A 25,246-nucleotide genomic window follows, 5' to 3' on the forward strand; every position below is an offset into this window, starting at 1 on the left:
CATTACCACCCTGGTAAAGCAAACGTGGTAGCAGATGCCTTAAGCCAGAAATCTTATGGACCTAAGGATGCCCACCTGCAAGAAGAAATGGCACGATTAAATGTGCACATTGCCCCCCATGGTTCCAGTCGCAAGTTGAGTGTTCAACCCACTCTGGAGGATAAGATCAGAAAGGACCAAGGTTCAGATAAGGACTTGATGAAAATCCGCATACATACTGGAGAAAACAAGGCACCGGATTTTAGAGTCGATGACAAAGGTTATGGTACAAAGATAGAATTTGCGTACCCAAGGAAGGAGACTTCCGACAGACTATTATGGACAAGGCCCACAACTTGGCATATTCCATCCACCCAGGATCCATAAAGATGTATGTGGATATAAGATAAAAGTATTGGTGGAGTGGAATGAAAGCGGACATTGCACGGTTCGTCGCCCATTGTGATACTTGCCAAAGAATCAAGGCCGAACATCAAAAGCCAGCAGGATTACTGCAACCCTTACCTATCCCAGTTTGGAAATGGGATGAGGTAGAAATGGATTTTGTAGTGGGTTTACCCAAGACACCAAAAGGACATGACTCCATATGGGTGATAGTGGACTGGCTCACAAAAGTCGCTCACCTCCTACCCGTACAGACCAATTATGGTGGAGAAAAGCTAGCCCGGCTCTATGTGGACAACATAGTGAAGCTGCATGGTGTGCCTAGCAGAATTGTTTCGGATAGAGGAACCCAATTCACCTCTAGGTTTTGGAAAAGTTTGCATAAGGCCATGGGCACCAAGTTGGATTTCAGTTCGGCTTATCACCCGCAGACCGATGGTCAAATAGAAAGGGTGAACTAGATTATAGAAGATATGCTAAGAGCAGGTATCCTTACTTATGGCAAGGATTGGGAATAAAGTTTACCCTATGTTGAGTTTTCGTACAACAACGGTTATCAAGCAAGCTTGGGCATGTCACGATTTGAAGCTCTCTATGGGAGAAAGTGCAGAACCCCCCTGATGTGGTCAGAAGTTGGAGAGCGTGCCCTAGTTGGACCCGCACTCATAAAGGAAGCAGAAGAAAGAGTGGTCGAAATTAGAGAAAAACTGCGAGTTACTCAGACAAGAAGAGACGAGAAATAAGCTTCAATCCAGGAGACTTCGTCTATCTCAAGGTTTCATGGACCTTGAGATACATGGGAAACTAGCCCCTCGATACATTGGACCGTACCGAGTACAGAAGAAAATTGAAGCCATAGCATACCGTCTGGAGCTATCAGAAGGAATGGCTGACATACACCTAGTATTCCATGTATCCCAACTAAGAAGATGTCTGAGGGTACCCGAGAAAGAGCGTGTGCCGAAAGAAGAAATAGATTTATAGACAGATCTTCGGTACCAGGAAGTACCTATCAAGATTTTGGACATTGTCACAAAAAGGAGAAGAAACTCCGAAGTACGGATTTGCAAAGTTCGGTGGAGCAGACACGGAATGGAAGAAGCTACATGGGAACGTGAAGATGCACTGAAGAAAGAGTTTCCCCATCTATTTAGGAGCTAGCCGAATCTCGAGGACAAGATTTATTTTAAGTGGGGTAGGTTTGTAAAGCTCGTGTTTTTATCTTATTTAAATTGCATTACCAATCACTTGCTTAAAAAAAATTTAAAACTTTTTCCGCCGCTCGAGCTCCCGAAGCCCACCCCCCGATTTTCCGCCGTCCCGACATCGCGCAGTCCTCTTTTTTCGCGGAGCCGCCCGTCCCTCTTCCTTTTCCACCGGCCCCGCCATCCCGTCGCATCACCATCATATCGCGGTCGGCCGCGTGCGCGTGCCCGGCCACGATCGTCAGTGCCGTGCGCGTGTCCCCTCTTTTCTTTCCTCATATTTTGTTCAAATCCATTTTATTTCTCTCTTCTAACTTTTTTCCCAGACTCTTTTTTTGGCGCTGGCTTCCTCTTTCTTTTTCTCCCCTGTGCTGCCTGTTGCCTGCTCGAGCTATAGCCCGCACCTTGCGCGCACGCGCAGGCCAACGCATGACCCGCCGCTGCCCCCGCTGCTGGCTGTGCACGCGCGCTCGCATCACGCCGCCCGCGTCACGCCACGGCCGCTGCTACTCGCTGTGCCACTGCGTGCTTGCTGCTCGTGCACGCCAAGCCGGCGTGCGACCCGCTGCTGCATCGGCCCATCTCTGTCCCGTCCCCTCGCTCTCGCAGCTTTCGCCTTGTCCCCGAGCATCCCGGCTGCCATTAATGGCGAGGTTCCTGTACTGCCCGTGACCCTCCTATGCCGGCCATCTCCCCTCTCCCTCCCAGCCTATAAATCAGCCCCTGAGCCGCCTCTCACTCCGCCCACACCGCCCCAGCACATCCCCTCCTCTACGTTGCGCTGTAGCTCACTGCCGCCGCTCACCATTGCCGGCCACCACCCATCTCCGTGGATGGCCCTCCGTAGACCGTCTCCACACGAGGTGAGGGCTGGAATCAGACCCCCTCGGCCTCCTCTCCGTTTTCCCCTCCTCCCCGGGAGTTGCCATGCACCAGGGGGCCGGCGCCCATGGCCTGGCCGCCCCCCTCCTACTGTTCCCCTCCCCCTCCTGTTCTGTCTCGAGGAAGAAGAAAGGCAGACTTGTGCATAACCCCTCCACTTTTCCTCCTTATGCAGTCCACAGCCCTCCACCTCCCTCTCCCAAATATTTAACCAGAGCTCCTTCTATCTCTTTATTTCATTACAAATAGGTCCTCACCCTTTTAAACTACTCCCTAAATGACCTTTAACTCATCAGTTCATGCGATATTTTGTTCCGAATCAATTCCAAACTCCACCACGCATCAAATATTCTCTCCAAGTCTCAAGATCCACATCCGACAAATATAATAGTGTTCTCTATTTTCTTAATCGAAGCTCTCTATTTCCCTCACTTTTTTTAAGCTCGTCGGCGAACTATGTTTTTATTGTGTGATTGTTTGTGTGTCGTAGCCGACGGTGTGACCGAGGAGGAGCAGGACCACGAGCCGGAGCCCGAAGACCCGTACCTCAAGGAGGAGCTTCCAGAAGGCTTTGAGGACGGCAAGTCCAATCCCATCCTTTGATGCATATTTATCCCAGTTTTATAAACACAACCTATTGGCCTATTTTATAAAATGCATTGTTGCAAGACATGATTGGATAGCCACCCCTTGATTGCTATGATGATTCCTTGATGACCTAGATTAATGTCTATATAGGGTTTGCTCTGCTGGACGTTAACCACTGCTAGAGATGCTTAGGACTTTTTATTCCCTTTATTATATCTTAATCATGACCACAACGTGCTTTATCGAAAATAAAGGTGTGAGTGTTTTAAAAGATAAAATGGGATTTCGGGAAAATAAAAGAAGGATATAATCTGATGAGATGGACGGTATTTTCTGTGTGAAATGCCACTGCTGAGCTTGTACCTTTGTGGTTGAGTATGGTTGGGAGATGTCCGTCTTATCAATATAAGGATGTGAAAGTACGCCTAGAGGGGGGGTGAATAGGCGTTCGTCGCTTAAAACTTGCACACAAAAAACTCAGCCCGAGGCTGCCTAGCGGACTGTCCGCTGGGAGTGTCCGCTGGGCACTTCCAACGTCCGCTGGGAGGTCTCGGGAATGAAATGCAATTTTTCAAAGAATAAAACTTGTATACCAAAATCCACTTGAATAGAAAGACTCTAAAATAAGTGAGGAACACTAAATGTGGAAGCAATCTAGCTCTAAGTAAGTACACAAGTAGATCGGGTAAGAATACTAGATGAAGGTAGGAGTAACAGAAACACTAGAATAAAGTAAGATAATCATGCACAAGAGACACAAGATTTTCACCCGAGGTTCGAATCCACTCAAGGATTCTACGTCCCCGTTGAGGAGTCCACAAAGGACCGGGTTTCTCTCAACCCTTTCCTCTCTCAAGCAACCACAAAGGTCAAACTTGAGCTTTTCACTAGCAACAAGGGTAATACAAACTTCTCAATCCAACCACACCACGAGTTGGTTGTTCTTGAGCACCTCTAACCGTCTAGGAGCCAAGCTCCAAGAGTAATAGATGTGGAAAGCGATGGAGAGTGCCAAGAGTTGCCCAAGAGAGGTGAATCTCTTGGGGAGAACTTGAATCTTGCTCAAACCAAACCCTAGACCATAGATTTGGAGTGGAGAAGCTAGGGTTTCACTTTGAGGAGCTTTGGAGTTCTTAGAATATGCTTGAGACTCGATTTCACTAGTTGGGCAAGTATATTTTGCGTTTGGGGGTCATGGGGTATAAATATCACCTCACTGGAAACTAGCCGTTAGGCTGATTTCCAGTGACCTGGCGGACTGTCCGCCAGGCCTGGCGGACTGTCCGCCAGGAGCTCTCGGACTTAGGCTGATTAAATGCCCTAGCGGACTGTCCGCCAGGAGCTCTCGGATTTGCATAAATTCCTATAGGGCTTACTCTCCGGATTTGATTTATTGGTTATCTTCCACATACTTTCCACATCCCCCTTGATAGTACGGTATACCTAAACTCAAGAAAATATAAAACAAATAAATTTCTCCGCTTGCAACTCTTTTCTTGATCCGGTACCGTTCTCCAATTTTGAATAGTCGTCAAGATTCACTCCTTTTCTTTTCTCCTTTTTTGGTTTCTTTGACCCCTGCTCATTATACTCAATTGAAACATTAGATATTCATTTAGGTTGTTATTAATCACCAAAAATAGGTCATTAGGCCTAGATGCACTTTCAGGATGAACTGAGGTGTCATCTTGTCTAACCCACTTATCGTACAACCACTCGACCGTTGTGTGGGCAACGGATTAGCATAAACCCCACTAGTTGTTCTGCTAGTCAAAAGGAGAGCTGGTGAGCAACGGGAGATCATGGAGAAGGAATACGATATGTGTGAGTTATGTCCCGGTTATAACTTTGTTGATAGGTTATTAACCCCATGGTTGCTTCTGTGTTGGCTAGTTAGATTCAGCTGAGGTGGGTAATGGCTTTGTTAGGATCCGCAGCGACACTAAGGTGTTCGTAGTGCGGTACCCTACTTGTGGGTAAAGTGTACAACCTCTGCAGAGTATAAAATCTATTCAAATAGCCGTGTCCACGGTATTGGACGAGTTACGGCATGGTGACTTCAAAAGACATTTTGGGATGGTTGGTTTCATGGCGTGAATTGTTTTGAAAGTGTTCGGCAGCTGTGCCGTAAGCTACGGTGGATGTGGAGTCCGGTAGCATTAAAACTTGGATCCTTTGTGTAGGATCAACCCCACTTATTATTCGATTACTACAGAAATATTTTGAGAAAACTCTTTTATTAAATGAAACCTTGCATGTGTAAAATCTTGCTTTATCGCAAACGAACCCTAGCCTTATCCTTGATATATCTTGTGCATGATCTTTATTATCCCCTCTGTGGGTGTGGTTGGACTTGTTGAGTACGTATGTACTCACTCTTGCCTAGTTTTTACAGAGGAGGATCCGAACTTCGTTCCTGAAGACGTCGAGTAGGTCGTCGTCCTGCACCCAACCTTGCCTGTGGTTCAGGGTCTCCATAGGAAGCTTACCATGGCGCAAGACTCTGATGTTATCTTAGATTTTGTTGGCACTTTAGTTTGGCTTGTAGTCCTTATGTTGTCCCTCTTGATAGTGGCGCTTCAGTGCCCGCTACCTCGACGGTTTGTACGGTAATGAACCATCTGATGTAATAAATGTGTTATTAGCCTGCTGGAACTGATATTTGTATCACATTTAGTCACCTCTGATGAGGGGACGCTTCACATGGATCATGTTGTCGCACAATCACCAAAATCACAATTATAACCTAACGAGACCCTATTTCTTACACAGGCACACTATAAATTTCAAGATTCAAGACACGTAGTTCGACACAAAGTATGTAATTGTTGTCGTCGAAGAAATCTATAACTATAGTGTTGCAAGCATCTTTTGCTTCTGATCAAAAGAATCATGAGAGATGACTAAATACATTCAGAATGTTAATCTGCTAAGATTTAAAACCATAAGGAACCTTCTTTAGGAGGTCACAAGCTAAAAAATATTATCGTCACTCTCAATCACAAGTAGCAGAGTGGTACAACTTAGTATTATTGCAAATACATATGCACAAAAGTATACTTGTCAAGTACAATGGTGTCCTCCATCTTGGCATCAGAAAAACATCTAATATCTTATTATAAAACCCTCCATTCCCATATCCTGTAGCATCTACAGCGCAATAACATTAATTCTTCAGGACACTACAATGTTCCCATGACAATAAAATCAAGGAAATGAAATGGCTCAGACCAGATAAAAGGCAAAGTGATTTTTGCTCATCCTCCACCGCTCCAAAGATGTTACTACCAAAAATTTCCATAACTCAACAAATATCCTGAAAGAGAAAAAAAATCACGAGACAAAGTCACTAAAAAATAACAGTAGTACTGGCTTGTACTCCTTCCCCATTGAGGAATTCCAATTCAGGGATCAAAAGTTTTGCATGCAATCATGATATAATCAAGCATAAATCCTCCAGACTTAGATGGTAAAAATGCATTAGCAGCATCTTAGCACAAAGCAAATGAGTAGTTCTACGATTCTAAATATAATCTGTAATAAAATCAACAATTGAACTATCTAAATCAAGCTTTTTTTTTGCGGTGCCTCCAAGTTTAGTTAAGAATTAAGTGAAGTAATTCAGTAGTGATAAAAGTAAGGCAGAGTTGGATCATAGGCCAACCAGAGACACTGAGAGGTGCAGAAGTTGTCATGAAAAGAGAACCAAATTGATTTAGATTTAGGGAACGACCACGAGCAGCACGACGAGGTGACGACTGACTGTGGTTTTTCGGCGACACGGCGAGGGCTGTAACACCCTAGGTGTTTATAATGCTAAGCAAAAAAAACCTAAACATAGCATCATATATAATAATCTAGAATCATTAAAACAATGCATTTAATTATGTGTGTGCATATACATGTGTATGAATGTGTATGTATGTGTGTACGTGAGATTTGTTCTTTTGTGTTTATAACCATACACGCTCAACTTGTCATAAAAAAATATAGCCAAGATTAGATAAACAAGGATAAGCAATAAGTTCACAATCATAGCATAGTATCATCCATAAATAAGTTATTACAAACCAACTTAGTTCAAATACGAGATAAGCAATAAACACATAGTCTCACATACATCCAAATATCCAAATAAGTTTTTGATGGCACTCAAGCTCACACCGACTCTAAGAACACATGCTAGGATACAATCTTTTCTCCCCCTTTGGCATCAAGCACCAAAAAGAGAAAAGACAAATGGAAGCTAGGAGCAGTAATCACTCATCATCCTCATCATCATCATCACCTACATCATAATACTCCCACGCAGCTGGAAAGTCCCTAGGAGGAGAAGGTGTTGTGCTGTGTGTTTGAGGGTGAGAAGAGAATGAGGAGAGGATGAGCAGCCACAAAGAGAGAAGAGGACCTCTTGGACTCTCACCTATGGACATGAGGTAGTGGGACCATAAAAAGAGACGTTGGATATTAAGAAATCGGGCAGCCCTGCTGGCTGAGCCCGAAGCCTCCTGGCGGACGGTCCGCCAGGACCCTCAGCCAGCAATTTTTCTCCACTCTCACGTAACCTATCCAATTATTCAAATAACCTAGAGGGACATTGGATGTATATGATTTAAGACATTTGGGATATAGTACATGGTTTTTCAAGAAAACATCACATAAAATGACCATGTTAACTAAGTCGATCCAAACGATCAAGAGAATCCAAGATATCCACAAATAAGGCATACAATATTTTGAAAATCATTTTGTTGTTAAAAGGTGTACCATTAGACAAGCAGGTGTGCAACACTTCATTCCAAATTTCTAGAATCAATGATGTTTAGCTCATTCCTTAATGCACAAAATCTTTTCTCATCTAAAGGTTTAGTGAAAATATCGGCAACTTGGTCGTTTGTTCTCACATGAGAGATCTCTATGTCTCCTTTAAGGTTATGATCTCTCAAGAAATGATGCCGGATATCAATGTGTTTGGTTCTAGAATGCTCACATGGATTTTCAGCAATTTTAATGGCACTCTCATTGTCGCATAGGAGTGGAATACGGTTAAAGGTATAACCATAATCCTTTAGAGTTTGTCGCATCCACAAGAGTTGAGCACAACAATGTGCGGCTGCAACATACTCCGCTTCGGCCGTGGAAAGAGCTACGGAATTTTGTTTCTTGGATGCCCATGATACAAGGGACTTACCCAAAAATTGGCAAGTCCCGGATGTGCTTTTCCTATCAATTTTGCATCCGGCATAATCCGCGTCGGAATCGCCAACTAGTTTGAAATTTGAACCTTTTGGATACCAAAGACCTAGGTGAGATGTATGAACTAAATATCTCATGATTCTTTTAACAGCTCTTAAATGGCATTCCTTAGGGTTTGATTGAAATCTTGCACATAAACAAACGCTAAGCATAATATCGGGCTGTCACACCCGATTTATAAGAACATAAATCGAGCAATCATATATGCGTCAGGATCAAGTCACGCATATATACAACAGATTATCAGGATATCACAACACATGTCACGAATAAAAAATGTATAAATTATAAAATAAATTTCTTTATTACAACTGAATCAAGAATCAGTTCAAGGAATGCGGAAGCGTAAAATAAATACATGAAGAGTGGGGCGCCACAGGGACGTCAACTGGGAGACAACGCCTAGAAATCGTCGAGTCCGCTGATGTAGTCCTCCACGTCGCCTGGTACTGAGCAGCAGTCGAAGATATCCCAAAGAGAACAGAAGAGAGGAAGAGGCAAGTGTGAGTACACAACTTGTACTCAACAAGTATAACACGAGTATGAGGCTCTAGGGTTAGCTGTCTCAACTGCAGTAGCTTTTGATCTTGGCAAATTTTATTAAAACTATTTACTATAAGTGGATGAATTACCATAAACCCACATTGCATAAGAAATTAATCAATATTAGTTAAGAACTACTGAGAAACCAACCACACCAAAACCACCCGGGGAATCTCCCTAATCAAAGGTTGAATACCCCACTAATCAAAAGGAGGATCTGGGCCGCTCATGACTGTGAGCACAGCTGATATATCAGTTTTACACTCTCGAGAGGTTGCACAACTTTACCCACAAGTCGTGAGCTACGCTAGTTGTTCATCACACTTCCTTAGGTGAGATGGCTAGCAAGCACACTACGAGACCATGGCTCGGATCCAACCCAACCGCGATCTAATCCTATGCGCTGAATACGGATCGGGCGGCCAGGAACAAAAGAGGCGCGGGCTGGCGGCGATCCCTCACCGGAGCTCGGCTCCCGCGGCGGTGCCTCGCCGGCGCTTTGTCGGAGCAGGCGATCTGGGCCGTCAATGGGTCTTTTGGCCTGCGGTTTGGCCGTAGAGCACGAGCGCGGGATGGGTAATCCACTGGTGGGCTCAGGAAGGGGCAGCATCGGCTGAAGGGAGAGGCTCGCGGGGAGAGGCGGCTCGGGGCGACGAACATCGCCGGCGTGCGCGCGTTCCGGCCTCGGGTGGTGCCTATGATCTACGACATCTGGCGCATCGTGACCAGGGGGGACGCGTGGTGCTCACCTAGGGGTTGTGGGGGCCGGAGCTGCAGCGGACGGAGGAGAACGACGACGACCGGCGGCGGAAGGGCTCGGCTCTCACGGAGGAAGGTGATGCCGGGGTACCCCAGGCGTCTGGATCCCACGGTCGGCTCGGGGTTGACCTGTGAAGCTGGCAGAGGGGTCAGGGAGGCGTGGGGCTCATCGGCGGCGAGCAATTTCGGCGGCGGTGGACTTACCCGCGGCGGTGTTCCGGGAGAAATTCGGACCGAGGAACGGGCCGAGGTCGCGGGTGAAGGGCGCTGGAGCTCCTGGGTGGTGAGGCGGTGCTGAGGCGCAAGCTCTCGCGGGCCGTGGCGCGGTGGAACGGCGTGCCCACGGTGGCGCAGAGGAGGTGGTGCGGCGGAGGAAAAGGGGGCGGCGGCGCTGGAGGTCCTCGGGCGACGCAAGAGCTAGGGTTAGGGTTCAGATGGTTGGGGCTGCTCTTTGTAGGGCGGCGGAGCCACACTAGCGAGCGGGCCCGGGGAGAGAAGGTCGCCGGCGATCTCGGGGCCGTTGCGCGCTGGGGAGGAAGAAGGAGGGGGAGAAGAAAGGCGCTGACGCGTGGGGCCGCTGAGTCAGAGAGAGAAAGGAAGGGAGGGGAGAGCGGGCGCGCGGCTCGGGCTGGGGAACGGGGCAAGCTGGGCCGGCGCGGCCCAAGCGGGGAGGGGAGAGGAGGGAGGGGGCCCGAGGGGGAAGAGGGGTAGCTGGGCCGCCGTGGCCCATTCGGGAGAAGGAGAGGGACACGAGAGCTGGGCTGGGCCAAGGCTTTGGGTTGTTTTTCTCTCCTTCTTCTTTTCCTTTTCTTTTCTATACTCAACTAATTCAAACAAATCTAATTGAATTCAAAATACAATTTTGAATTCAAACCTATAAACTCAACACAATTAAAACAATGCTCCAGCATGAATGCACAAGCAAGTTGATCCCATGATAAATTTTAGTTATTTGCGTTATAAAATTACTTTAAATGCGAGATAAATTAGAGAAAACCCTGGAAATTTTATTTAAGCCCAAATGAATTCATTAAAATTAGGGAAAATTACATTAGGGTGTTACAAACCTACCCCCCTTACAAGAATCTCGTCCCGAGATTCGAATATTCTAGCTAGCAAAGAGATCGGGATATGTCTTTCTCAACTCATCTTCTCGCTCCCAAGTAGCCTCATCCTCCGTGTGGTGACTCCACTGAACACGGCACATCTTGATTTTCTTGTTCTGGGTAACTCTCTCAGATGTCTCCAGAATCTTCACCGGATGCTCGATGTAGGTCAGATCCTCCTGCACATCCAACCCTTCTATCGGTGCTTGCTCTTCTGGCACCCTCAAGCACTTCTTCAGCTGAGACACGTGAAACACATCGTGCACTCCTGAGAGATTGAGAGGCAACTCCAAATGATATGCCACCTCACCTTTCCATTCCAGCACCTTGAACGGACCAATGTATCGAGGGGCTAGCTTCCCTCTCACATTAAACCTGCGGATTCCTCTCATCGGCGAGACCTTCAGATACACATGATCACCCACTGCAAAGGTCAAATCCCGACGACGAACATCCGCGTAGCTCTTCTGACGAGTCTGAGCGACCCTCAGATTTTCTCGCACCTGCTGTACCAGCTGTTCGGCCTCCTCAACAATATCCGGGCCAAATACCTGCCTCTCACCAATCTGACCCCAATACAGCGGAGTCCTGCACTTCCGACCATACAGGGCCTCGAAAGGAGATTTCTTCAGACTGGCCTGATAGCTGTTGTTATACGAAAACTCTGCATATGGCAGACATTTATCCCAGCTGGTACCATACTGAATAGCGCAGGCTCGAAGCATATCCTCCAACACGTGGTTGGTCCTTTCTGTCTGCCCATCTGTCTGAGGATGATATGCGGTACTGAAGCGCAGCTTCGTATCCAACGAATCATGCAACTGCTCCCAGAACCGTGAAGTGAACTGAGATCCTCGATCAGATATGATCTTCTTTGGAACACCATGTAGACAGACGATCCTGGAGATGTACAACTCTGCGAGTCTAGCACCGGAGTAGGTAGTATTCACCGGAATGAAGTGAGCAACCTTCGTCAACCGATCCACTACTACCCATATGGAGTTGTACCCTTTCTGAGTACGAGGCAAGCCAACAATGAAGTCCATGGTGATCTCCTCCCATTTCCACTCTGGAATCTTCAACGGCTGCAATAGACCTGCCGGTCTCTGATGCTCTGCCTTGACACGCTGACAAGTGTCACAGATAGCCACGTACTCCGCAACGGAACGGTTCATTCCATACCACCAGAATCGTTCCTTCAGGTCATAATACATCTTCGTGCTGCCTGGATGAATAGAATATGCTGTATCATGAGCCTCACTCAAGATCAGCTTCCTGAGATCTGCTACATCCGGCACACACAAAAGACCCTTGTACCACAAGGTACCTTGATCATCTTCTCTGAAATGAGGAGCTTTGCCCATCTTGAGCAACTCACGAATCTCCTGCAGCTTCTTATCTTCTTTCTGATGTTGCCTGATCTCGGCCTCTAGAGTGGGTTCTGCCTCAAATGATGTACCCGAGGTGTGATGCAAGAAACCCAGACTCAACTGCTCAAACTCCTCGCATAACTCCTGAGGCATCTGAAAAGCCACGGCCATGTTAACATAGCTCTTCCTGCTCAGAGCATCTGCTACAACATTGTCCTTGCTCGGATGATAGTGAATCTCCAGGTCATAATCTTTGACTAATTCTAGCCATCTTCTCTGCTGCATGTTCAGCTCACTCTACGTGAAAATGTACTTGAGGCTCTTGTGATCGGTGTAAATGTCACACCTTTGCCCAAACAAGTAATGCCTCCATATCTTCAGAGCATGCACAACTGCGGCTAACTCCAGGTCATGAGTGGGATAATTCAGCTCGTGCCGGCGCAACTGCCGCGAAGCATAAGCTATCACTCTGCCTTCCTGCATCAGGACGCAACCAAGACCATCCCTCGAAGCATCACAATACACTGTGAACCTCTTGCTCTGGTCTGGCAGAGTAAGGACTGGCGTCGTAGTCAACTTCTTCTTCAACTCCTCGAAGGCCTTCTGACGCTCATCGGTCCAAAAGAAATCCACACCCTTCTCTAGCAAGGAAGTCAAAGGCTTCGCAATCTTGGAGAAATTCTCAATGAACCTCTGATAATAACCTGCTAAGCCCAGAAAAGAGCGAACTTCCTTCACTGTCTGCGGTACAACCCAGTCAAGCACATCCTTCACCTTCCCGGGGTCCACAGCAATACCTCCCTTGGAGATAACATGACCGAGGAATGGAACCTCGTCAATCCAGAATTCGCACTTGCTGAGCTTGGCATACAGCTTGTGCTCTCTGAGCCTCTGCAATACAAGCCTCAGATGCTTCTTATGCTCTGCTTCTGACTTGGAATATATCAGGATATCATCAATGAATATCACCACAAAGGTGTCCAGATAATCCATGAAAACCTTGTTCATCAGATGCATGAAGAAAGCCGGAGCATTGGTCAAGCCAAAGGACATGACCGTATACTCGTATAGCCCATACTTACAGGTGAATGCCGTCTTCGGGATATCCTCAGGACGAATCTTCAGCTGATGATAACCCGAACGCAAATCAATCTTCGAGAATACACAAGCACCCTGGAGCTGATCGAAAAGATCCTCAATATGGGGCAATGGATGCTTGTTCTTGATGGTGACTGCATTCAGATCCCGATAATCGACGCACATTCTCTTCGCACCATCCTTCTTCTCTACGAGCAATACAGGAAAAGCCCAAGGAGAGAAACTACGACGGATATAACCCTTGGCTAGCAACTCGTCGATGGTCTTCTTAACTTCCTCATGCTCAACAGGTGCCATACGATACGACCGCTTAGCAATAGGAGCTGTGCCAGGCAAGAGATCAATGGAAAACTCAATGTCGCGATCAGGCGGCATACCTGGCAAATCATCCGGAAAGACATCCGGGATTTCAGACACCACGCGAATACCATCCGTCGGTCTAGCCTCCATCTGATGAAGAAATCCAGAAGGCTCTGTGGCTCCAACAGTGACCTCCTGACCATCCGGTGCTGACAGAAGAACAGTCCTCTGAGCACAATTTATCCGGACTCCCCACTTAGCAAGAGTCTCCATCCCGAGGATCACGTCAATGCCCTTGGTGTCTAGCACCATCAGATTTGCACCGAAATCTACCCCCCTTATGGCCACACTGACTCTGGGACAGAAGACATGAGACCTCAACTGCCCTCCCGGTGAAGATACTAACATGCACCTCTTTAATGTGCTAGTAGGAATGCCATGATGCTCAACAAAAGACTGGGTGATGAAAGAATGCATAGCACCAGTATCAAAAAGCACTGTAGCAGGATGGGTGTTGACCATAAACGTACCAATAACCACGTTAGGAGCCTCGGCCGCTGACTCGGCCGTCACGTGGTTCACCCGGCCCTAAGCTGGGGCCTTGGGCGGTGCTGCACGCCCCTGCTGTCCTGCCTACGCCTTCCGAGGGCAGACGTTGGCATAGTGCCCCGGCTCACCGCAGTGGAAGCACACTCGCGGAAGTGCCGGAGCCTGCTGCCCGGCAGGAGGAGTGGGCACTCCCTGCCTCTGAGCTGGTGGAGCCGGAGGTGCTGGAAGCCTCTGTCCCTGTCCTGCCTGCTGCGGACGAGGAGGAGGGAACTGCTGCCGCTGCTGGTACTGCTGGGGCGGCCTCTGCTGCTGCTGCTGTGGATGCTGATAGCGGGGACGAGTGTTGCTGCCCGAAGAGGATGGAGCCATCTTCCTCTTCTTATCCTCAATCTCCCGGCGCTTACGCTCGGTGTTGAGGGCAGCATCAACCAGTTGGTTGAAGTTGTCAAAGCGGTGGTTCAGCAGCGCGTACTGGATGTGATCATCCAGCCCTTCCTTGAAATACTCCTGCTTGTCGCTATCACGGGCGACGTCAGCAGGGGCGTAGCGGGCAAGCTGGAGGAAACGGTCACGGTACTCCGTCACCGTCATTGATCCCTGAAATGACAAACACGGATAACAAGGATGGAGATCGCTCAGTATGTCAGGCTTACGAGAGAGATCAAGGATAGATCAAGCTCAAAGATATTGCAGAGAATTCCATTCAAATTTACCTGCTTAAGGGCACGAAACTCCTTCTGCTTCATCTTCATTATGCCCTCAGGGATGTGATGGTTCCTGAAGCGCTCACGGAACTGGACCCAGGTGAGAGAGTCGCGGTCCTGAGCCGGGTAGGACTCCCACCAGTCGAGAGCGGAGCCTCGTAGCTGCCCTGCTGCGTACAGAACCCTCTCCCGGTCGTCGCACTGCGCAACATCCAACTGGCGCTCCACCGAACGAAGCCAGTCGTCCGCCTGGAGTGGGTCCGTGGCGTGAGAGAAGGTCGGAGGATGACCTCTCAAGAAATCCGCACGCCTGTCACGGGGCTGAGGCGGCGGAGGAGGCGGTGGCTGGGCGTGGATATGCTGAAGAGCCTGAAAAGTATTGTTCAGGGTCGCCATCATCTGCATCTGGAGCTGGAAGAACTGCTCCGGGGTCAGTGGTGGCGGCATCGGCAACGGCTGACCAGTACTCTGGTTGTTCTACTCCTGCTGGTCAGAACCGGTACCGGTGCGCCTGGTGTTCACCATCTGATTGCAACAAACGAAATTTTATGAGAACGAAATATGGTGCAGCTGCGGAAATGAAACTTTGGAAGGATATGACAGAGAGAAAAGAATATAGGTTTTACCCCCAACGTTCTATCTCACTTTTATCATTTAGTTCAAGTTGTGTTAGGGTCGATTTGCATGAACAAATTTAACTACTAGACTATGCAATCAACTAAAAATCCAAATCAAACATTTGCACAATAACAAACATTCAATATTCACAACTTAGTCGAGTTTATCACACTACCCGACCAACACACTCGTTCTAGCGTATTTTCATCGGGACAACCTAAACTTATAAATTACAGGATTAGGCGACATCAGGCCAACGTCTACAGAAAACTCAAGCTGTTTCTCAGAGAAGACAGGAGAGAGGTAGCAAATCAAGGGCTTAGGACTCAAGGACTAGATGCAGGAAATGATGTTAGGAGGTCTGCGGAAACAAGGTAAGAGAAAAGAAGTCCTAAACTCGACCAATTCTACCTAGGCTTCATCCTACAGTCGACACGGCTCTGATACCAATCTGTCACACCCGATTTATAAGAACATAAATCGAGCAATTATATATGCGCCAGGATCAAGTCACGCATATATACAACAGATTATCAGAATATCACAACACATGTCATGAATAAAAAACGTATAAATTATAAAATGAATTTCTTTATTACAACTAAATCAAGAATCAGTTCAAGGAATGCGGAAGCGTAAAATAAATACATGAAGAGTGGGGCGCCACAGGGACGTCAACTGGGAGACAACGCCTAGAAATCGTCGAGTCCGCTGATGTAGTCCTCCACGTCGCCTGGTACTGAGCAGCAGTCGAAGATATCCCAAAGAGAACAGAAGAGAGGAAGAGGCAAGTGTGAGTACACAACTTGTACTCAACAAGTATAACACGAGTATGAGGCTCTAGGGTTAGCTGTCTCAACTGCAGTAGCTTTTGATCTTGGCAAAGTTTATTAAAACTATTTACTATAAGTGGATGAATTATCATAAACCCACATTGCATAAGAAATTAATCAATATTAGTTAAGAACTACTGAGAAACCAACCACACCAAAACCACCCAGGGAATCTCCCTAATCAAAGGTTGAATACCCCACTAATCAAAAAGAGGATCTGGGCTGCTCATGACTGTGAGCACAGCTGATATATCAGTTTTACACTCTCGAGAGGTTGCACAACTTTACCCACAAGTCGTGAGCTACGCTAGTTGTTCATCACACTTCCTTAGGTGAGATGGCTAGCAAGCACACTACGAGACCGTTACAAAGGATCACATTGGTAAGGTGTAACCGCTAAGGATTCTGGATCAGCAACGATGGGGCCCACCTCCGGGGGTACAAGACACACAGCACAGACCAAGCCGGAGGAGCAGGGACCATTGAAGCTTACCACCCCTCTTGCCCACGCAGGTAAGTTACTTCCGAACCAACACAACCTAATTAGTAAGTCAAGACCGTCCCATTCCAGTCTCGTGGTTGCGCGGTTGTCCCAGGTTGTCGCTCTATGAACCGGTCCTTATGGAGAGTGGCCAACCAAGCACTAAGCACCGTGCTGGCCCCCTAAACCAAGTTTCTAACAAAACATCTTTTACGGAGACGCGAGCCACTCAAGCACACAGCACAGAGGGCCACGCTCAGGATTAAGTTGCATAAGACCATTAGCAAAATTAATTAAAAAGGACCAAGTTTGTTATAGCGCAGCAACCTAGCACAACTAACCATAATGCAACCCAAAGGATATAAATATAAGGATAAAGGTAGCTAGGAAATTCTTATAGGCATACAGAATTAAAATGCAGTATGAAATTGTATTTAAAAGTGATAGGATGTTCATGTTATACTTGCCTTCCTCAAATTTCTCCTGTTGCTGCTCAAAAGCTTCCGAAGATGGTGGCTCCTGGTACTGGTCCAAAGGCTCCGCGTCTACTCACGATCATCAAGCATGGTCCACACATACACACATGCACAAACAATAGCAAACTATAAGAAAACAGTATACCAATACAATAGAACAGCACACAAAACTAGTCTAAAGCTACTCTACGCGTTACAACGATCGCGTGGACATAAAGAATACCTAAAACGGAGTTAAGACGCGAAAACTACGCTTGAAACAAGATCCAGGGACCTATTTGCGAGAAAAAACAGAACTTCTAGGGGGTTCTGTGCGAAAACTGGGGACCTAAACGTAATTAAAGCATAGACTCGGGGTCTAACGCGCTAAAACTCACGGCGTGGATGGCGGGTTCAATTTTGAACAACTCCAGGGGGCCGAACAGAAGAAACAGGACTAAAACGTAAATACTTATGAACTAAAGAGGACTGCGGGTTGATTCTTGAAAAAGCCGAGGTCTCTTTAGAAAGATCACCATGCCGAACCGGTACGTTTTAATCTAGGCCGCCGGATCTAGCATCTATGGCCCAGATTAGATCCTAACAGCGAAGGGGTACGCGCGCACGGTGACCCTCGGATCTGGATCCAACGCTCCTGACTCTCACTTTCCTCGGATCTAACACGGTGCACTGGATCGATGACGGACGGCTCAGATTTAAAACCCCGGACGAACCGGTACGCGTGGACTCCGTCCGTTGGATTTAGATCCCGTGGCTCGGATCCAACCCAACCGCGATCTAATCCTATGCGCTGAATACGGATCGGGCGGCCAGGAACAAAAGAGGCACTGGCTGGCGGCGATCCCTCACCGGAGCTCGGCTCCCGCGGCGGTGCCTCGCCGGTGCTTCGTCGGAGCAGGCGATCTGGGCCGTCAGTGGGTCTTTTGGCCTGCGGTTTGGCCGTAGAGCACGAGCGCGGGATGGGTAATCCACTGGTGGGCTCAGGAAGGGGCGGCATCGGCCGGAGGGAGAGGCTCGCGGGGAGAGGCGGCTCGGGGCGACGAACATCGCCGGCGTGCGCGCGTTCCGGCCTCGGGTGGTGCCTATGATCTACGACATCTGGCGCATCGTGACCAGGGGGGACGCGTGGTGCTCACCTAGGGGTTGTGGGGGCCCGAGCTGCGGCGGACGGAGGAGAACGACGACGACCGGCGGCGGAAGGGCTCGGCTCTCGCTTAGGAAGGTGATGCCGGGGTACCCCAGGCGTCTGGATCCCACGGTCGGCTCGGGGTTGACCTGTGAAGCTGGCAGAGGGGTCAGGGAGGCGTGGGGCTCACCGGCGGCGAGCAATTTCGGGTGAAGGGCCGAGGTCGCGGGTGAAGGGCGCTGGAGCTCCTGGGTGGTGAGGCGGTGCTGAGGCGCAAGCTCTTGCGGACCGTGGCGCGGTGGAACGGCGTGCCCACGGTGGCGCAGAGGAGGTGGTGCGGCGGAGGAAAAGGGGGCGGCGGCGCTGGAGGTCCTCGGGCGACGCAAGAGCTAGGGTTAGGGTTCAGATGGTTGGGGCTGCTCTTTGTAGGGCGGCGGAGCCACACTGGCGAGCGGGCCCGGGGAGAGAAGGTCGCCGGCGATCTTGGGGCCGTGGCGCGCTGGGGAGGAAGAAGGAGGGGGAGAAGAAAGGCGCTGACGCGTGGGGCCGCTGAGTCAGAGAGAGAAAGGAAGGGAGGGGAGAGCGGGCGCGCGGCTCGGGCTGGGGAACAGGGCAAGCTGGGCTGGCGCGGCCCAAGCGGGGAGGGGAGAGGAGGGAGGGGGCCCGAGGGGGAAGAGGGGTAGTTGGGCCGCCATGGCCCATTCGGGAGAAGGAGAGGGACACGAGAGCTGGGCTGGGCCAAGGCTTTGGGTTGTTTTTCTCTCCTTCTTCTTTTCCTTTTCTTTTCTATACTCAACTAATTCAAACAAATCTAATTGAATTCAAAATACAATTTTGAATTCAAACCTATAAACTCAACACAATTAAAACAATGCTCCAGCATGAATGCACAAGCAAGTTGATCCCATGATAAATTTTAATTACTTGCGTTATAAAATTACTTTAAATGCGTGATAAATTAGAGAAAACCCTGGAAATTTTATTTAAGCCCAAATGAATTCATTAAAATTAGGGAAAATTACATTAGGGTGTTACACGGGCCTAGATGCACAAAGGTAAAGCAGTGAGCCAATCATGGATCGATATACCTTTTGATCCACGGATTTACCTCCAATGTCAATATCAAGGTGTCCATTTGTGCCCATGGGGGTCTTGATTGGCTTTGCATGCTCCATGTTAAACTTCTTGAGTATATCATGTGTGTACTTGGTTTGGATAGGAATGTCCCTTCCTTGAGTTGCTTGACTTAAAATCCTAGGAAGAAGTTCAACTCTCCCATCATAGACATCTCAAATCGCTTGATCATTGTTTGACTAAACTCATCACAACAAGCTTTGTTAGTAGAACCAAATATAATATCATCGACATATATTTGGCAAACAAATAAATCATCACCGGCTCTTCTAGTGAATAAAGTGGAGTCGGCTTTTCCAATTTTAAAACCATTTTCAATGAGAAAATCCCTAAGGCATTCATACCATGCTCTAGGAGCTTGCTTGAGCCCATAGAGCGCCTTATGGAGTTTGTAAACATGGTTAGGATATGCTTCTTCCTCAAACCCCGGTGGTTGCTCTACATATACCTCTTCCTTGATTGGGCCATTCAAAAAAGCACTTTTGACACCCATTTGATAGAGCTTATAGTTATGGTGAGTAGCATGAGTAACAAGAATGCGAATTGACTCAAGCCTAGCTACGGGTGTAAAAGTTTGATCAAAATCCAAACATTCGACTTGTGAATAACCTTTTGCCACAAGCCGTGCTTTGTTTCTTGTCACCACACCATGTTCATCTTGTTTGTTGCGGAACACCCACTTGGTTCCAACAACATTTTGCTTGGGTCGCTCCACCAATGACCACACCTCATTTCTTTTGAAGTTGTTGAGTTCCTCTTGCATGGCCATTACCCAATCCGCATCTTGTAGAGCATCTTCCACCTTAAGAGGTTCAAGAAAAGAAACAAAGGAGTAATGTTCACAAAAAGTAGCAACACGAGAACGAGTAGTTACTCCCTTTGCAATGTCACCAAGAATGTTGTCCATGGGGTGATCCCGTTGAACACTTTGGTGCACCCTTGGATGTGGCACTTGATTTCTTGACTCCTCTTGTTCGTCATCTTTTTCTTCTTCATCTTGTTCAATACCTCCCCCTTGATCATTGCCATCTTCTTGATGATCGCTATCTTGAATTGGAGGAGATGCCTTGTTTGAAGATTGTTAACCTTGATCACTGCTTGATTCTTGAGGATGTACATCTCCAATTGACATGTTCCTTAAGGCTGCACTTGGAGCTTCTTCATCATCTAATTCATCAAGATCAACTTGCTCTCCTTGAGAGCCATTAGTCTCATCAAACACCACATCACATGAGATTTCAACACATCCGGAGATTTTGTTGAACACTCGATATGCACGTGAGTTTGAATCATAACCAAGTAAAAAACCTTCCATAGCTTTAGGAGCAAACTTAGAACTCTTAGCTTTCTTATTGAGAATATAACATTTGCTGCCAAAAACTCTAAAGTATGAAACATTAGGTTTGTTACCGGTGAGAAGCTCATAGGGAGTTTTCTTTAGTAGACGGTGAAGATATAGTCGGTTGATGGCGTGAAAAGCGGTGTTGACCGCTTCCACCCAAAACCGGTCGGAAGTCTTGTACTCATCAAGCATTGTCCTTGCCATCTCAATGAGCGTGCGGTTCTTCCTCTCCGCCACCCCATTTTGTTGAGGTGCATAGGGAGCGGAGAACTCATGCTTGATTCCTTCTTCATCCAGGTAGTCATCTACTTGAGTGTTCTTGAACTCGCTCCCGTTGTCGCTTCTAATCTTCTTGATTCTTAAGTTGAACTCATTTTGAGCTCTCCTTAAGAATTTCTTGAGAACCCCTTGAGTTTCACTTTTATCATGCAAAAAGAATACCCAAGTGAAACGTGTATAATCATCAACAATGACTAAGCCATATTTGTTACCGCCGATGCTTATGTAGGCAATAGGACCAAACAAGTCCATGTGAAGTAGTTCCAATGGTCTACTTGTTGTCATGATGTTCTTGGCGGGATGGCATAATCCAACTTGCTTTCCCGCTTGACATGCTCCACAAGGCCTATCTTTCTCAAATACAACATTGGTTAGTCCAATGACATGATCACCTTTTAGGAGCTTGTGAAGATTTTTCATACCAACATGGGCTAGGCGGCGGTGCCACAACCAACCCATGTTGGACTTTGTGATTAAGCATGTATCAAGTTGAGCTTTATCTTTAGTGAAGTCCACTACATAAAGCTTTCCCTTTAATACACCCTTAAACGCAATTGAGCCGTCACTTCTCCTAGAGACAACCACACCTTCATCATTAAAAATACAATTATAGCCCATGTTGCAAAGTTGTGATACGGATAATAAGTTGTAGTCCAAGGTTTCAACAAGAAAAACTTTTGAAATATAGTGTTCGGAAGATATAGCAATGTTACCGACACCCAATACTCTTCCTTGGGTGTTGTCGCCAAAGGAGATTAAGTCGGTCGGATCGTCATTTTCTTCATAAGTTGAGAACATGTTTCTCTCTCCGGTCATGTGGTTAGTGCATCCACTATCAATGATCCACTTCGATCCACCGGAGGCATAGCCCTGCAAAACAAATTTAGGCTTTGTTTTTAGGTACCCAAATTTGCTTGGGTCCTCTCACATTAGTCACAAGTGATTTGGGCACCCACACACAAGTTTTTGGACTCTTGCGGTGTGTCCCAACATATTTAGCAAAGATTCTACCAAACTTGTTCCTCATAATCACATATGATGCATTAAACTCATGGAAATGCATAATAGGAAGTTTTGATGCAGTAGAGAAAGTGGGACGGGAGGCTAGAAATCTGCCACCCGAGGGTTTGTGGCGGATTGTCCGCTGGGTCCTGGCGGACTGTCCGCCTGGCGGACAGTCCGCCAGGCACTCTCGGGTGCCCAATACCGGAAGCAATTTTCCCGCTTGTTGCTTCTCTCACAAACTTAGAGAACTCATGCCCATTGATCTTGACTCTTACATTATGTTTTTCAAAATGTTGAAAACCAATACCATCCTTGATGTTGGGGCGTCTTGAGTTCAAGTATGCACCTCTTGCATATTTGAGTTTTTCCTCCTCAAGATCCTTCTTCTTTTGTTGTGCCTCACCTTCTAAGAATGTGATCTTAACTTTCAAGCTTTCAATCAACTTTACATTAGTAGCACAAGCATCAACATCAATATCCTTACATCTAATGCATGATTGTGCTATGGAGAGACTAATTGATGGATCATGTTGAGATGTTGAGGCATTGGACAAGAGAGTGTCAAATTGCAATTCAAGACTTTTGTTTAAGCAAATAAGTTCATCTTGAAGTGCAACATTTGCACTCTTGAGACTAGTGTTAGTCTCCTTGCTTTCCACAAGTTCCTTGTCCAAGGCCTTACATTTTTCTTCTTGCTTAGTTATGAGCTCCTTGAGTTCAAGATTTCTCTTCTTTTCAAGAATGAGCAAGTCCTCTTGTTTCTCAAGGAGGTCATTTTTCTCATTTAACTCTTCCATGAGTTCGTTAAACTTAGCAATGGCATTTTTATCTAGATTCTTGAGCATGGCAATCATATCAATATCATTATCATTTCCACTAGAGCTACTAGATGAACTTTCATCATCACTAGTGGTGTACTTAGGAGAGGAACATGGGATGGTTTTTACCTTTCTTTTATCTCCCCTTGCCATAAGACAAGTGTGAGTGATGTTTTTCCCATCCTTGAGGTTGGGGAAGAGAGAAGTCTTGTTGAAGGCAAGTGTGGCCACTTCTTCTTCATCCGAGTTGGAGCTCTCATCATCGGAGTCCCACTCCTTGCCAAGATGTGCTTCACCACTTTGTTTCTTCTTGAAGAACTTTTTGTCCTTGGTGAAGTACTTCTTCTCCTTGTTGTCCTTCCTTTTCTCTTCCTTGTCCTCTTTCTTCTCATATGGGCAATTTGCAATGAAGTGCCCACTCTTGCCACAATTATAGCAATTTCTTTTTGTCCTCCTTTTGGAACTCTCATGCCTCTTGTTGCCCTTGTAGTTGCGGTTTCTCATCAATTTGCTGAACTTCTTCATGAGAAGAGCCATGTCATCATCATCAAGACTTGAACTATCGCTATCATTGTCACTTGATGAGGATTCTTGCACTACTTTCTTGCTCTTCTCCTTCTTGTTTGCCTTGAGGGCAATGTCTTGCCCTCTTGAGGTTGAGGTTCCCTTGGACAAGCTCTTCACATACTTGGCTTCACTTTCCATCATCTCATGGTTGATGATCTTGCCAAGTACTTCTTCCGGTGTCATCTCTTGTAGTTGGGACTCTCCCTTATCAAGGTACATAAGGTTATGTTCCTTACCGAAAAAGCCCTTATCATCCTCTTGACCACTTCATGGTCGGTCCACTTCTTACTTCCAAGACTCCTCACTTGATTGATCATCTTCTTGAGCCTTGTGTACATCTCTTGGGGGTTTCATCATCCAACATGGCAAACCTCCCAAGTTCTCCTTCAATCATCTCAATTCTTGCTTTTTGAATGGTCTTGGTGCCTTCATGTGCCACTTTGAGAGTATCCCATATCTCCTTTGCACATTGCAATCCATCCACTTTATCAAATTCCTCTCTACTCAAGGATGAAAGGAGGATGGTTGCGGCTTGAGCATTGCGGTGGAACAATTGTTGCATAGTTGGTCCAAAGCTTTCATCATCACTATCCGGCTGCTCAATACCTACACAAACAATCTCCCAAAGACTAGGGTGAAGAGAAAACAAATGCCATCTCATGTTAGTCATCCATTGAGAGTAGTTAGTTCCATCAAAGTGTGGGGGTTTTCCAAGAGAAACGGAAGAAAATTGTTGTTGGAACTCATGTTATCATAGTTAAACGGAGTGCGAGAGTAGTTAGAAGTAACCGATTTCTTCTTCTTTCTTCTCTTGATGTAGATGGACCCTTCATAACTACTTGATATTGAGGATGAGGATGACTCAATCACTATCCTCTTGCTCTTGCTCTTGCTCTTACTCTTTTTCTTGTGATCTCCACTCTTCTTGGAGCAATCGAATACATCAAACTTGGCATTGTCGTCTTCCTTGTGCATCTCATCTTCTTTGCCCTTATTCTTCTCAAGACTCTTGTGTGAATCTTCTCCGGCCATGATCTCCTCGAGTTGTTAGACTCAAATTTGAGCAACCTTGCTCTGATACCAATTGAAAGTACGCCTAGAGGGGGGTGAATAGACGTTCGTCACTTAAAACCTACACACAAAAAACTCAGCCCGAGGCTGCCTGGCGGACTGTCCGCTGGGAGTGTCCGCTGGGCACTTCCAACGTCCGCTGGGAGGTCTCGGGAATGAAATGCAATCTTTCGAAGAATAAAACTTGTATACCAAAATCCACTTGAATAGAAAGACTCTAAAACAAGTGAGGAACACTAAATGTGGAAGCAATCTAGCTCTAAGTAAGTACACAAGTAGATCGGGTAAGAATACTAGACGAAGGTAGGAGTAACAAAGTAACAAAAACACTAGAATAAAGTAAGATAATCAAGCACAAGAGACACAAGATTTTCATCCGAGGTTCGAATCCACTCAAGGATTCTACATCCCCGTTGAGGAGTCCACAAAGGATCGGGTTTCTCTCAACCCTTTCCTCTCTCAAGCAACCACAAAGGTCAAACTTGAGCTTTTCACTAGCAACAAGGGTAATAAAAACTTCTCAATCCAACCACACCACGAGTTGGTTGTTCTTGAGCACCTCTAACCGTCTAGGAGCCAAGCTCCAAGAGTAATAGATGTGGAAAGCGATGGAGAGTGCCAAGAGTTGCCCAAGAGAGGTGAATCTCTTGGGGAGAACTTGAATCATGCTTGGATCTTGCTCAAACCAAACCCTAGACCAAAGATTTGGAGTGGAGAAGCTAGGGTTTCACTTTGAGGAGCTTTGGAGTGCT

General features: G+C 46.9%; 1 protein-coding gene across 1 annotated transcript; it reads right to left on the minus strand.

Annotated features, from left to right (window-relative positions):
• Positions 1-23,736: 23,736 nt before the first annotated feature.
• Positions 23,737-24,455, minus strand: LOC112880930. Its single transcript, XM_025945655.1, has 2 exons — positions 24,323-24,455; positions 23,737-24,029 (listed from the first exon to the last, which is right to left on the minus strand). The coding sequence occupies exons 1-2, from the start codon at positions 24,453-24,455 to the stop codon at positions 23,737-23,739; spliced, it is 426 nt and encodes a 141-aa protein (XP_025801440.1).
• Between the last annotated feature and the right edge of the window lie 791 nt (positions 24,456-25,246).

The sequence above is a fragment of the Panicum hallii genome, chromosome 2 (genome assembly GCF_002211085.1).
Source record: "Panicum hallii strain FIL2 chromosome 2, PHallii_v3.1, whole genome shotgun sequence".
Taxonomy (NCBI): Eukaryota; Viridiplantae; Streptophyta; class Magnoliopsida; order Poales; family Poaceae; genus Panicum; species Panicum hallii.